This window comes from Lepidochelys kempii, chromosome 2, assembly GCF_965140265.1.
Source record: "Lepidochelys kempii isolate rLepKem1 chromosome 2, rLepKem1.hap2, whole genome shotgun sequence".
Taxonomy (NCBI): Eukaryota; Metazoa; Chordata; order Testudines; family Cheloniidae; genus Lepidochelys; species Lepidochelys kempii.
This window is the reverse complement of record NC_133257.1, coordinates 119,825,885-119,841,114: the sequence shown is the minus strand read 5'-3', so window position 1 is coordinate 119,841,114 and position 15,230 is coordinate 119,825,885. Positions and strand designations below refer to the sequence as shown.

The window sequence follows — 15,230 nt, the reverse complement described above, 5'->3', positions numbered from 1 at the left end:
TTAGCTTTGAACTTAAGAGGACTGCTCAGATGAGTCAATTTTATAGCATTAGGCGCTACATTTGCTGAAGCTTGGCAATTTACGTTTTCAGGTCATATTAAATGCTCTTTTCTCCTTTGGACAATTCAGTACCAGGAGCCCAGTACTCATTAGCTACCCTTCAACAAGGCAGAACATGGGAATGAAAAGAAGGTGGGGAAGGGGAGAGAGAGAAAACACATTGAGGCCAGCATTGTATCATGCAATTAAAGGTCCCAATCCTGCATCCCATACTCATTTAAATAGTCCCACTGATTTCAACAGTTACCACACATGCTGAATGCTTCCAATAGCTGAACTAAGAGGGGCTTTCAGAAAATGTTCACTTTAAAAAGAAGAAGTACTGTCAGTTTTAGAGCACACAGTGTTCTTTTCTGTCACAGATGGCTGATTCCCATTCTGCGTGATGCCAAGAGTGACGTGAATTCACAGCTACCACAGAACCACATGCAAGCATGAAACTAGCCTACAAGAGACCACATATTGTGCAAAATAGCTCCTCCAAGGCCTGATCCTGGGAGGTACAACCCAATAAAGCCAACGGGAGTTACACTCAATGGGAGGTGCTCATCACCTCTCAGGGTCAGATTAACAGGGCCATTCAACACAAAGGTTCTGGAATTCTGTGCTTTACCAATGCGTGCCACCTTGGAGCGTTTTAGCAGCGCCTTCCAATGAACTCCCCTCCCAGGCCTCCCAGGAAATCCCCCCTCCTCCAACAGGAAAATGAAAATTATGGGTAGAATCTCAAAAATGGCCTCTCTCTGTCCCACTGAAATCAACAGTAAAACTCCCAATGACTTCAACTGGAGCACAGTTAGAACAGCACCGACCAACTTTTTAAAATCCCACCCCATAATCAGATTTTGATCCTAGATAGTTTAAAAAAAAAAAAGAGTCTTAGAATCAAAAGCGTTAATTTTAATTGCATGAATTAAATAGAGGGACTATACTGGTTGATACTGGGCAGTTGTTTGTAAATGAAACACTTCGGCCACTGTCCAATAGAGATAATTTATGTGTTACTGTTGATAACAAGACTTGCCATGCTGAATTCGCTTTTCTTCAGGCAATTTTGATATATTTACAAACTTAGTGCACTTTAAAAAAAAAAAAAAAAAAAAAAAAGGATATTGGTAACAGGAAGTTATTTAATTTCTGAGCCCTCTTGTCTATGTGATAATTAAAAAAAAACCACCCAACATCGTAGTGTTCTTGTGCAGTTATGCCCCAGAGACATCACAGTCTTTCCTGTGCACGTACAATGCATATAACATCTAAGAATTGTCCCAAAGGGACTCTAAACAAAGCAGAACAGTTTGTGTCAACGTAACAAGTAAATACTGACTAGTAGACTAAGATTTTCAGATGCTCATAGCTTGTTCATTAGTGTGCAAATATGCCATAAACTTCACAATTTCAGTAGTTAGTAGCGTTTGCAATCTTAGAATCGTCAACAAAGACCAAGTCAAAGGAGGAAGCAAAAACATCACTGAGGTGTCTGCTTCCTTGCTTGGGTATGTGCTCATCATGACAACAAGGAGTCTGTGCCTGGTCATAAGATTGCTGAAGTCAATGGGAAGACTTCCAATGCCTCAATGGGCCTCAGATTTATTCAGGAAGCTATAATATTGCTAGAAAATGTCAAGAATAAACCCTACTATGTGATTTAAATTAATAATATTAACAAAGATGGGACAGGCAAACTAAACATTAAGTGTATGTGTATAACTCAGTATTTCTTTCAAAAGGAAACTTGCATTTTGTCATCTGGTAGAATAGAAGATGGATTTTTCAGTGAAAAAACTGGATTTAGGTTCCAGCAGACCAGTTCCACTCATTACATTTGTTGATTTCATAGAATATTTGCCCTTCTCAAAAATGGGATTTTTTTTAGGTCAGAGATAAAACCTTATTACAAGAGCTGATGACAAAGCAATTATTATAAATCCAACGTGAAGGAACGAATCCACATTACTTACTTACTGCTGCAGTTGGTATATTCACATTGAAATATTCCTTCAACCGATATCTTGCATGCCAACATTTTTTCCTCTTTCTCCCTCCAAACAGACCCTTCCCTGGATTAAACCAAACCAGCTTTTTCATAAAAAAAATTAAATATTTTCTCAGAGTTATGAAAAATGACACATTGCTGTAAAGCAAACCGAATTCTATGCTCCAACTGAGGGAAAAAAAACAAACCCTCAGCAGTTCACCACACAAGTTCAAGTGTTCGTACAAGCTTCCTAGACCTATACATAAGCTGAATAACCAACTACATCATAGTGCCTCTCTCATGACCACTTAATTCAATGCTATGCTCCAACTGTTGCTTCTAAATCCTTATCATCCCACCCCCACCCATACACCTACATTCATTTTTTAAGATGTTTTCTAAGGTTATTGATATTAGCTAGTTTTCGTATGATGCCAGAAGCAATTGAGGTCACGCACTTTTTTTCCAGTGCAGTTAATGATACGTGATAGACTGGAGAGCTAATATACTGAAAATAAAATGATCTTTTAGTTTTCTATTTCAGCAGACAGAGTAACCACCAAAACTAGAATTTTGTCTCTTAGGCCCTGAAACTAAAGGCTACAGTTAAACCGATACAGTGAGAGCTAACAAAACCAGAACAAGTATTCTGATTTCAAGATCGTCAAAGCTGAAACAAGCGAGAGTTAAGTAAAATTTCTAAAATTCACTGTTATTTGTGAAACAATACCATGCTTGCACCATTTCGCCATACATCGTAAAATAAAGCCAAATCATTACACTATCTCTCTCAAGTTTTCAAAAATGAGAAACAAAATTTAAATATATTTTATATAGCCAGGGTTTACACTGAGAGCTAATAAAAACCTATCAACTGAACAGCAAATATGTTATAACTTCTAATTATTTTAGGTGTCATTACCTATTAAGTTCTGAACACTGCACACTTGTTTAATGTTTGGAATCTTCAATGAAACCATAACATTGTGTGTGTGTGAGAGATTTTATTAGCTTTTTTTTTTTAATATAAAGTCTTACATTTTTGGATTATATTCAATATTTTATATAACACACAAGAAAAAAAGTACAGGAAAAACAATGAGTATCTTTTATGACCTAGTTCAATTTTTTCCTATTCTACTTATCTGTGGCTAATTTGAAATGAAAAAAATAAAGTGGATGTTACTTTCCTAGCTTAATTTTATCAACCAAACTTAAACAATTTGAACTTTCCTATGCAGAACAAGACTTTGCAGCAGCAAAATGATGCAACCACATCTGGTGCACTTGAGATAGTAGGTTTGTATGTGAGAATGGGAAATCCAAACAGCACATTGCAGATTTCATCTTGACAAAAGCAATACCAAGAATCTCCAGCAAGAATAAGCTAATAGAAGCATGACAAAACAGATACGTCTTGTTATTTCTTCAGGTTACAAACATAGGATAGTTTGTTATAATCAAAGACACATTCTGAATTCACCAAGAATGATGCCTGATTAACTTAAAACTATAAATAAATAGTATTGTATGGTGTATTCAGAAGTATAAAAAAATCTAATAAAGTATTTGGGTGTTTTTGCTTTAATGTTTTTGAGTAATCTAGCAACACTATGTGGGGGGAGGGAGAAGAGAGTTATAGAACTTAAAAAACAGACTCATAATGCAAAGTAACACTTAAGATAGAGTTTGACTTCAATGCTCTATCCCCTTTGAGAGTTCTCAGTTTTGTAACTTTAACATCTCCATTTCTAGTCAATCAGTGGTGGGGGGAAGAGAGTGGGGGGGAAGAGAAATACGAACCCTGAGTTGTCCAAAACCACCACCACAATTTCTATTCTAAAATCATTATTTTTTAAAAGATAAATGTTACATTTTTGGCATTAAACTTCTCGGTATTTAAATTTATGTAAAGATACCATCAACGACTTCCAAGAAATTCTTTTTTTTAAAAAAAACAACCAAAACCCCTCAGCTTAAATTTGTGAACCCAGATGCAAATAGGAAACCTCTAGCACCTGGCAAGTTCTTTCAGGTTAGTCAAAAGCCATGTGTTAATCTGACTTGTCACATCAACAGATGAGGATGGGAGTACTTATTTTTGTTTAGGGGCATTTCAGCAAAAAAGCTAAAGTGGGAAACAGCCAGCAGATAAGGTTTCCTCAAGGCAAACCAGCAAGAGGTTACCAAGAGTTTTGTCCAGTACAGCTACAGAACCATCTAACTGAAAACCAGTCAACCGTTGTTTGTCCTTTCAGTTACTTTCTGGAGCAGTTACAAATGCTGTTGATTTTATTAATGACTCATAGAAAACATTTATATTTCAGCAATAACCATTAATCGACCACATTGTAGAGTTATTTCATGTTTGCTTTTGAGGGCATCATAAATAAATGAAATAGACTTATGGGGAATCTGAACTACTGAAGCTGGGACGGTCCTGTAATATTTATTTATTTTTAATAATACAGTAGCCTTTTTATATTCACAGCACTTGATTACATAAGGATCTTACAGCAATCTTATGAAGTATTTTCAGATTTTTTAAAAAAATCATTAAGATCAGAAACAGCTACATCTATTTTTAGAAATGAAAATTAACACTTTCCACATCTTTTCCTAGATGGAAGTAGAAGGGCTTATTGTGTTCCAGTGAATGTGGTATGGGTCAATACTGACCCATACCAATCAATATCCAATCAATGGGTCAATACTGACCCGTACTTTCAACAACCTAACCCCTAGTAGAGGTGCCTCAATAGTGGAAAGATTCTAGAACCACCCTTCCACCAGATGTTAGTGCTACCCAACAAAGGCTGGAGTTCTCCTGGAAGGTGGAATAACTAGGGAAACCAAAGAATGAACCGAGTCAGTATATCGCCACAGCAGTCTCCACCAAAGATGACTAATGTTGAGTGTCTAACTTGAGACACTACAAGGAACCAACATCAAGAGGGTAAGTGCTCAGCACTTCCTGGAATTCAGGCCTCTTTCAGGTGTCTCATTGTGGACATACAAAATCACTAGTCACTTTTGAGAAATTAGGTCAGAGTTCCCAACTCCTCATGAACTCAGCCAAAGTCAGAAGAACTGTACTTTAAATAAAGGAGTCTTCTCGCACCACTACAGCTGAAAGAAAAATGGTAGCTATTTTGCTCAGCACAATCTTTTGAAACCTCTCGTGGGGAAATTCTTCTAATCATGAATAAGCAGTGAAATGTATATGAAAATTATATTTATTTAAAATGGGCACTTCTGAGCTTCCTCTTGATTGTGACCAGACTGTTGAAGAATAACAATTTGTGACACTAGTTGAGGTAGGAGCCTATTGGAAGAGACCCAAACAGAACAGTTTAAATCTGACTTTAATTATTTAACAACTGGAAGAACTAATTTTCACTCTGGTAGCATGTTAATGACTTGGAAATTGCATTTTGTTGTATGCTATCTGGCCAGCAGAACGCACTCATTAAGAGTCCCCTAAGACTGGCCTACATACAAAAAGATTGCAGAGCCAGTGTACAGAATGTGCTACACAATCACTACTAAAGGATCCATTTATTCTCCTCATCGGTTCCTCAAGAAGCAATTTTTACTTACAAATAGCTTCTTGCATCTCAAGAACTGCTCCATGATATACAGTACAGAAGCTGTATTTTTTTAAAAGGTCTGGAGGTTTACACATAATGAGCAGCATGAGTCCAGATTTAGCCTGAACTCAAAAAATGCATGGATTGATAGGGCAACATTAGGAAACCAATTTAGCCATCATGTGTCAGAGCAATGATGCACTTCTAGTCCAAACCAAAGACTTATGGGCTGGTTTCTGAGTGTGGATATTCCCTTGAGATTACAGAGCTAAAGAGAGAATACTGAAGGTTAGTTATCTTCTGCACCTGTAGTTCTACCAATTAGGGAGATGGAAATTGCTTCTTTCATCTTAACCCAGGGTTTTCCCCCAGAATTTTGGAAATCTCTTAAAGTGCATCAAAGAGGGGGGGGGAAGAGTCCATTTCAAAACTAAAGTTAAAGGTAGTGGAGGAAGCTTTCAGGACATGGAACATGGTATTAGAAAACTGAAACATGGTGTGGCTATCACCATTTAATATTTCAGTGGAAACCCTATGCTGAGCATGCCCCAAATAACATTCTTAGGCACCAAGAGCTGATATCTTAGGCAGCAGCAGGAATATCAGCCAAAGACTGTGTTGAAGCAGCTGATCTGCTCTATGCCAAGAAACTAGCTAGTTCCTCTGCTCATCTGGAACTTTTTTGAACCCAGAAGCTGCAAAATGTACAGCCCACTTTAAGTTTGATATCTGAAATGTTTGGCCATACACAGAAATTTAAGAAATTTCCACAAATAGCAAATCTAAGTGTAGGCCCATAAGGATATATTATGATTACCAGGTCTCTAATAAGTATCAAACTGACATCTCTCTTCCAGGATAATAGCTGATAGTAGAGAGATTGCATGGCTTTTGCTAGCAGATCAGCCACTTTTGTTAAGTTTCCTCAGAACTCCTAGATCTTCCATCCAGTCCAAGGAACTTGTTATTTTTCAGCTTGTTCCAGCACATCCTCTTTTGACTTCTCCATCCCTAAGAGTGCCTGAAAAGAACAGGTATGTCCGCAACATCGTCTGTGGTGAAAAACTGACGCAAAGAAATCATTTAGCTTCTCTGCAACGTCCTCATTCTTTTACTTCCCCTCATTCTCTCACACTTACTGATTTGAATATAAAAACAAGATACTCTAAGTATATATTTGCCTCTATACTCAACCATTCACTTGTTCCTCTTAAACTCACCTTATATTTTACCTGCCATGATTCGGGTTCCTTTCTATTAGCTTTAATTGGGCTGAATTTCCATTTTTTAAGAATCCCTTCAAAAAGTATGTGGGCTTTACTCTAAATCAGCTCTTAACTGCAGGCCTCAAAGAATTTGGCACACACTTTGTTGGAGAACTATTATTTTAAATCCTGGAGTCCAAATTAACATGCTGTCAACCTCTTGCCACTAGATGAACTAGCATCATTTATGCTAGCAGAACTGAAAATAAGCCATGCATTGACTACTTCTGCAAACTCAAGGAGCTTGAAGGATTGTTTTCATGGCTCTCAGAAATATTCCTTCTTGCCTCCCCCCCGTCAGTTTCTGAGTGACTGTATGGAAGATCAAATTTGGGATCTAAATTCTTTACAAGGGTCCCTTGAAACTTCAGTCTTAAAGCTACAGTTCATTCAAGATATGTGACGACAGGAGCACAAGAAAAGCTAATAAAATCGACCAAAATAGATAACTGCATTAAATTGTCTCGAGGTTTTTTGTTTTTTCCCTTTCTACAGAGCATACAAGCCATAGCTTATTTTACATCGCTATTAGTATGGGGGAGGGGAGGTATACATAGCACTATTCTGGAAATATTGTGCACAAGATCTATCTTGGCATAGTGAATGGGATCTGAATTTTTTTTTAAAAGAACAAATAACTCTGCTTCCTGCAGGTGCTCTGGTTAACTATAAAGAATGAAAAAACCACACTACAAAAATTTACATTATAGAAGAGCTAGTGGAGGAAGATTATGATATTTCATTGGCATGCACCATAGAGTGTTTCCTAAGCAGCAATCACAGCTATTTTATGCTCTAAACAACTATGTATGCTGCTTTCAAATCCCTATATTTGCCCTAGAAAGAAACTGATCATCAAACCACAGAAGCTCCAATGACAGGACTACCTTACTGATGGACCACTTATACAGACTTGTATCCCCACATAGGCTAGATATCTCTTATAGACCAAAGACTGCACCGGTGTGTGGATGGGCTATAGACATGTATTACAACTGCCTACAATGTAAAGGGAGCGGTGTGATCTTAAAAAACCCAAAAGCTTGTCTAGTTTGGTGGGATTTAAATATAACTCAACTACTTTAGCCTCACCTGGATGGTTTCAGATTAACAATTGCAACTATATATCCCTTTCTCTTCTAATACCCATGAAAAAGAAAAATCAATTCTTTTAGAAACAGAAAGCAAGAAAAAAAATCACACACGTGCACAAAGCACAAAACCTACACAAGGGCCAGCTTCAAATGTGACTCACTGTAAACGGAATGGTGAAGATCCAAGCGTTCTGTGACAGAAAACAGCACTACAGGCTACTCTAATGGGAACATTAAAATGCCTCTAAGGTCATGCTACTCTTCATTTTTTCAGAAGCATGAGTCTCAAAACGAAAATGTCTTAATTATGTCATAGAATCATCAAATCATAGAAGATTAGGGTTGGAAGAGACGTCAGGAGATCTAGTCCAACCCCCTGCTCAAAGCAGAACCAACCCCAACTAAATCATCCCAGCCAGGGCTTTGTCAAGTTAGGCCTTAAAAACCTCTAAGGATGAAGAGTCCACCACCTCCCTAGGTATTCCATTCCAGTGCTTCACCACCCTCCTAGTGGAATAGTTTTTCCTAATATCCAACCTAAACCTCCCCCACTGCAACTTGAGACCACTGCTCCTTGTTCTGTCATCTGCCACCGAGAACAGCCAAGCTCCATCCTCTTTGGAACCCCCCTTCAGGTAGTTGAAGGCTGTCATCAAATCCCCCCTACAAATCTGCTATACAACAGTGTTCCATCACAGCAAGTTCTGTACTGAGGCCAGTCTGCAAATGACAGAATATTGTAAATTAAATGTCAGGAGACCAGATAACCCCAGGAGACGGGGGAATAGGAATCATACACTTACTGTTTCAACTCTGGTCTAGCTTAACAGCAAAAATAATGTACTAGTAACTGACAAACATTTGTTGAATTCTATAAGAAGAGTTCATAGTGTCAATCCAGTTCTTGATGGACATATGGCTACTTCTCTTGCACACATCTTCTAGAGAAAATCCAGCCTTGACTTTACAATTGCCAGTAATGGAAAATCCACCACAAACCTTGATAAGTTGTTCCAATGGTCAATTACCCTGTCTGTGAAAAATATGCATCTTCTTTCTAGGTTTGAATTTGCATAGCTTCAACTTCCACACATTGGATCTTGTTATATACCTTTGTCGGATACACTGACGAGCCCTCTATCAAATTTCTGTTCCCCAGGCAAGTCCTTATAGACCGTGATCAAATCACTCTTTAAACCTTCTTTTTGTTAAGCTAAGCTAATGCTTGAAGACAGGCTAATAGTAACTTACTTAAGCCCTGCTCCAAAGCAGAGTTGGGTGACATTTGCTAAAATAGAAAGCACTCAAATGCACTCTCTCAGTATTTATGTTGTGCTCCTCACTGCAGGCTCTGAGCACCTCAATGAATGCAACACAAGAATAAAATCAAAACAAAAAAACTTCCACCATGAAACAATATGGGGAAAGCTCGTATTCCTGCTGCCAGTATTGTACCTGCCTTGGGACAGATTCAAAGCCCACAGGAGTCAATGAAGAGACTTCAGGGGGCTGTGTGTCGGGTCCTTTGTGATAAGTTATCTCCCGTCAGCCCACAGCAACAGAAATGAAACCTGTAAAAATCAGCTTTAAGGATCATGTGTTGGCATTGCTGAGAGCCCTTGTAGATTCTTGTCTTCAGAGGTTTCAGAGTGCATGTGGACAACAACTCTAATGGCTTGGATATTCCTGGAAGCCACGGACTTTTTGGGTGTGCAGGGCTGGTTACATGCTTGTTCTCGCCTCTGGGTTTTGTCTGAAGATCAGATATTTTGATCACACCCCTGGGTCAGGTCTGCCCATCAAGCTGTGCATGTTGATCTTGGTCTATTCCAAACCTGTGTCACCACCAGAGCCTATTGCTTGTTGCATCAGAGGCGCTGATGCTAAGGCATAGCTGACATTCCCTTCATGCCATGGAATCTGTCAGATCACTGACCGATATTATCTTTTAGAGGAGGCTCCCAGCTCACCGATTCCTTGTTATTTCTCATGCCCAGAGAGCACTGGAGTTTATATCTGGAATTTGAAGCATCCAAGCAGCAAATTGGTGAGGTGATGGCCTGGAATCTGAGCATCTTCTATGCTAGGATTTTATGTGACATACAGATCTATGAACAATCATCTGTGGTCAGGCAAGTTCAGCCTCTGCTCTGGAAGAATGCTTGGATTATATGGAGGAACTAACACGTCAGAGATACCTACTCCTTGCCCAGGCAAAAACAGAAATGATGCTGGTAGATAGAGAATGGTGGCCCACGTGTCCCTGTTTATTGGGGGCACTCATTTGAAGTAGTTCATGATCATATTTTGTAGTCCCTAGTGTGTTCACAATCACTTCATCCGTTTTTTCCTGACAAACTTTTAGGCATGTCTTTTTAAATTACAAATGGCTGTATGCATTGTTAGGATATCTGTATGAAGACTGTGTTCAGCATTTAGATTGCTTCAATATTGGGGCTTCATAAACAAATTAATTACAGGCTCTATTTTTAAAAAGATAACGCTAGTTTACATTAAAATAGTGTTACATAGAGAGCAAAAGAACTAAGCACACAACAGTGACAGATTGCTCAATTCATGTTCTGTTAATTTTTTTCCAATTTAAGTCATGTCAAGCTTCACCACATACCTATAATATGCCATACCCTTCCCTACAAAAAGTAAAAACAATCCTTTAAAAAGCTGTTTTCAGCCTTTATTGTACCACAAGTAGAATACAAGACTTTATTTACTTTAAAAACATTTTGTCTGCAGATATTCCATTCTGAAAGCAAGCAATAGCTTCCTGAGCCTAATCTTTGTTAATTAGCTAACTATAAATAGCAAACTCAGAGGATTTATAGAGTTGAACTTTACCAGAAAGGGCTTCTGAAAGCAAAACCCACTGAAAAGTTATTGGTTTCTCAATTACTTCTCCTGAAAAAACTTAAAGCATTTTTATATGAACCCCAACCAGGCAATCATTTTCTCCTGATGTGGCAAGCTGGGGGGGGGGAGGGGCAACAGACATTTCATACTTCCTAATAGTGCAGAAAACAAGGAACAGAACAGGAAAAAGTAAGTTAAGAAGGTATTTGGTTCAAATACACAATCATTCTCAGGTCAAAAATAATTTTTAAAAATGTCCTCATCGGCATCAACAGATTTTTAAAATTAGATTTTAGAATATACACCAAATATACTATTCATTGTTTATGATGGCTGTTTGCTTTTTATTCTTGACTCAACGTGGACAATGAAATTAGATGGATCAATTCCATTTTCTGGTTCTCATGTAATAGCAAGATGCTACCGTGTTGCATATTCAAATTGAACAGAAGAATTATTATTACATCAAAACAAAACACTATTATTGAAATTACAAAAAAAAAAAAAAGTAACACCTGGTGGTAGTAGGTTTTGCAAGAATTTTTGAGAGCTAACCTATGTGACAGTGACCCTTTAAGCATGATTCACTAGAATGAACACAATTTCTCTGGTCAATAAAAAGAACTTAACACATTATGTGAAAATGAATGTGACTTCATAGTACTGATCATCAGCTAACTGAATACAGCCATCACTTTAATGTACTATAGTTGTAATATTTCTTAAACTTAGGATAGGAAATTAAAAAACAAACAAAAGAAACCCCACACACTTTGGCAAATGTTCAATTCAACTACCATCTTGATTTTTAGGCATGACTACGGTATCTATGTAAACAGGAAAGTTTACTAAGGGTCTGATTTTAGTGTCATTCCCTGTATTAATCTCAAAATGATTTCAGCGAAATTTCCACTGACAGAGCAGCTACAGAACTGGGTACTTAACGCTGTGCCATTGAAGTCAATAGGAGCTTTGCGTTGACTTCAGTGGGCAAGAGAAAAAGCCAAAGCTACTAATCTTTTAAAAGCAAATAGAATTTATAGAAAGCCTAAACCCTAAACATTATTTTTCAATGCTCCAAGAGCAAGACAACCTGCAAAGTACCAACACATTGTTTTCCACATATCTTAATTACAACCTGACAAGTAATCATACCTAAATAGAACTAATGAAGTGCTGTAACAAGATTTTCTAAACCTTCGTTCATCAGTAAGTACTTAGTTGCAAGTGAATACCGGATTAAAACCATGAATTAGAATGTAATTAAGAATAATTTTGCTGAAAAACAAAAGGAACTTGCAATCTTCCTTCTACTTAAAGAACTGTGGACAAATTGTAACACTGGTTTTCCACATGAGAGGAGGTTGTAGACTGAATACTGTGACTGCACCTGGATTCTGCATCGAGTAGTTCCCCTACCTTGACTAGAAAATCATGACAAGACAGATGCAAGCTTCTGTTTATTTTAGAGGACAACACCCCAGAGGAAACACATGCAGCACAGACATAAAAGTGTGATTACATCTTCCTTAGTGAGTGCATCTGTATATCACTCCAGTTAACAGCAGTCTTGAAATTCAATGTGTTTTTAGACCATACAGTAGGTACACCTTAATAAGTCAAACACACACTCAACGAAAAGTGAGCAGGTTTAGTTTTGCTGATCCACAGTACTGAGCCCAAAGACAATCTTCAAATTCCAGTTCACCTTTAACTGCCTTTCCCCTAGGGATGCCAGCCCTCCAGGATTGTCCTGGAGTCTCCAGGACTTAAAGATTAATTTTTAATTAAAAGATTATGTGATGAAGCCTCCAGGAATACATCCAACCAAAATTGGCAACCCTACTTTCCCCAGGTAGGAATTTTTTTTTTTTTTTTTTTAAATACACCCAACCTATTCACTGGCTTGCCAGGTCAAATGGAAATTTTACAGGAGTGGCTAGAATCAATTCATAGAATCTCAGGGTTGGAAGGGACCTCAGGAGGTCATCTAGTCCAAACCCCTGCTCAAAGCAGGACCAATCCCCAATTTTTGCCCTAGATCCCTAAATGGCCCCCTCAAGAATTGAACTCACAACCGTGGGCTTAGCAGGCCAATGCTCAAACCACTGAGCTATCCCTCCCCCTAAATCCATTGTTGTTGTTTTTTTACTGGAGGGGAAATGGCACTAGAAGCAGAAGCCCTCTGATTGGTGGAGGCATTAGGAAACAAACAAAAAAAAGCCATATAGGCTCAGAAGGAGAGCAGTAGCGGCAGCAGCACCAGCAGTCATCTTCTATATTGTGAATGCGTTCACAATAAGTAAAATAAAATGGGGGAAGGAATGGATTAATTTGCAGAGGGGGCAAATATCTGCCCACGTAAATTGAATGAGTGGTTTTTTGGGGTGTAGCAGCACAGGTGTATTCCCTCCAGGCTACTAGGCTATGGCATTTTTTTTTGTCAAGCCTGGATAATTACATTTTAGGTAGAAAAGGATTTGAAGCCTCTTGCACAAATAATTTGCCGTGCAGTGTTAGCAAGGGGCATGTTATGGTAAAGGGATATTTTTAAATGGGTTTTAACATCCTAGAAATCAACACAGAATATTTAGTAATCTCTGCTACTGGGCGAAGAACATGCACTCTCACCAATAGAAGTTGGTCCAATAAAAGATACTACCTCCCCCACCTTGTCTCTCTGATAAAACAGAATGTCAATCGATAAAACACCGTAACTGAATCCTCCTTTGACAGCTGGGATTGCCTGTTGTAACAATACCAGTGATGAAAACTGTGACTGACTCACAAAACTGTGACTGCCAAATGTTTCCAAGAGAAAATACGGAAAATTGTGTCAAACAATTGTAATAAGGATCAAATTAAATGAAGGTTGACAGGCCATTATTTCATGTTCAGGTTAACGAGATGGATTCCCCCTCTCGTTAACGAGATGGATTCCCCCTTACCTCAAGCATAGGCCTAGCACCGTCATGGATTGACAGAATGTGTGTAACATTATTCTTGCTCAGTTGCTCCGCATCTCGAGCATCTGTAGTGGGGGTAAAAAAAGATTATTTTTTTAAGTTTCTCTTAAAAAGCTTTGTTCCTAGTTCGCTCACACATGTTGAAAATCATGATCATCTGTGAAGTTCTTCTAAAAACACCACAATCAAAAAGACAAGAACTCCAAACCAAACGATATACTATATAAAGAACAAGGTTAAGAAAACATCCCTAAATTATTAAGTCAACAGTTTCACATATTTTGCATCTGAAAATTGAGTGTGTCTGTGTCACGCACACACACCACGTGCGCAGATAACAGACATATGATAAATTTTAGAGCCATGTGATAAATGCAAGTTATCATACACCTTTGACAGTCTCACCTATTCTCTGCCCACTAATACTAATCCATCTGCACTTGGATTTATGCTTACATTTCAAACCCTGTAGCACTAAGCAGCTTCAAAACTGCCATCGTTGTTTAAGATCAATTTACCACACAAGTGTTCCTACTACCTTCCAAATAGAGAGTCCCACCTTCATGTCCCCTTCCACCACCCCAACACACAAGTTACACTGGCCAAAGCAGGCAATATTCAGTCATTAAAGGTTTATGGCCTGATATCTCACAATTCTGCAGAGCTAGAAACATGAGATTTCTTACACTGCACAGGAGAAATTCCCAGCTTCCCAAGAAAAAACACCCCAATTGCTTCTAACCCTGGAAGACCCTAAGTAATCACATTTTAAGTCAAGAAAAATAGAGATTTTTTAGAGGGGGCTTACATTTATCATTTTCTCTTCCATCCAAGATTTGTACAGTTGTATCCCTTTGTTGGTAAAATCAAAAGTCCAAGAAACAGTGTATGTGTATATATACACACACAAAAATTGAGGAATATGCAATACATACACTATATACATAGTGTATGTGAAAATGTGGTATTACGATTTTATAGATATTTGTTTGAGATGACCTGCAAAACTCACTAGGAAAGTTGGTGGGGAAAAGTTTAGGATTTTTGTTTTGTTTTTAATCTCCCCCGCCCAAATATTCAACATTTCATCAAAACTCACAAGATTTCTATTAGCTCTATAGGAAGCAGAGCAACACGGGGAAAGGGAAATTTATAACAATTTAATCAACTTTTGAATTTTGAAATTTCTCATTACTTCAGCCAGCTCCACTCATGGCTAAAGTAGCCACCCCAACAAAGCCTTTACATCATAGTACCCCGTCATGTATTCACTATGCATTATGCACAAAAACACACACAGGGTTACCCTCACAAACAAAAGTATAATAGAGTCCTTGCCGGAGATGTTTAAAACAAGATTAAAAGTTTAATAGTCATCAGTGAGGAGTGAATCTGTGGAAAAAAGCAAA

General features: G+C 38.1%; 1 protein-coding gene across 4 annotated transcripts in view; it reads right to left on the bottom strand.

The window, feature by feature from the left end:
• Positions 1-15,230, bottom strand: part of DUSP22 (dual specificity phosphatase 22) — a 57,892-nt gene that overhangs the window by 24,080 nt on the left and 18,582 nt on the right. For all 4 annotated transcript variants that reach the window (XM_073332180.1, XM_073332183.1, XM_073332181.1 and 1 more), the window contains one exon: positions 13,804-13,886. In XM_073332180.1, the coding sequence (XP_073188281.1) occupies positions 13,804-13,886 (83 nt within the window). The remainder of the gene's footprint in view (positions 1-13,803; positions 13,887-15,230) is intronic.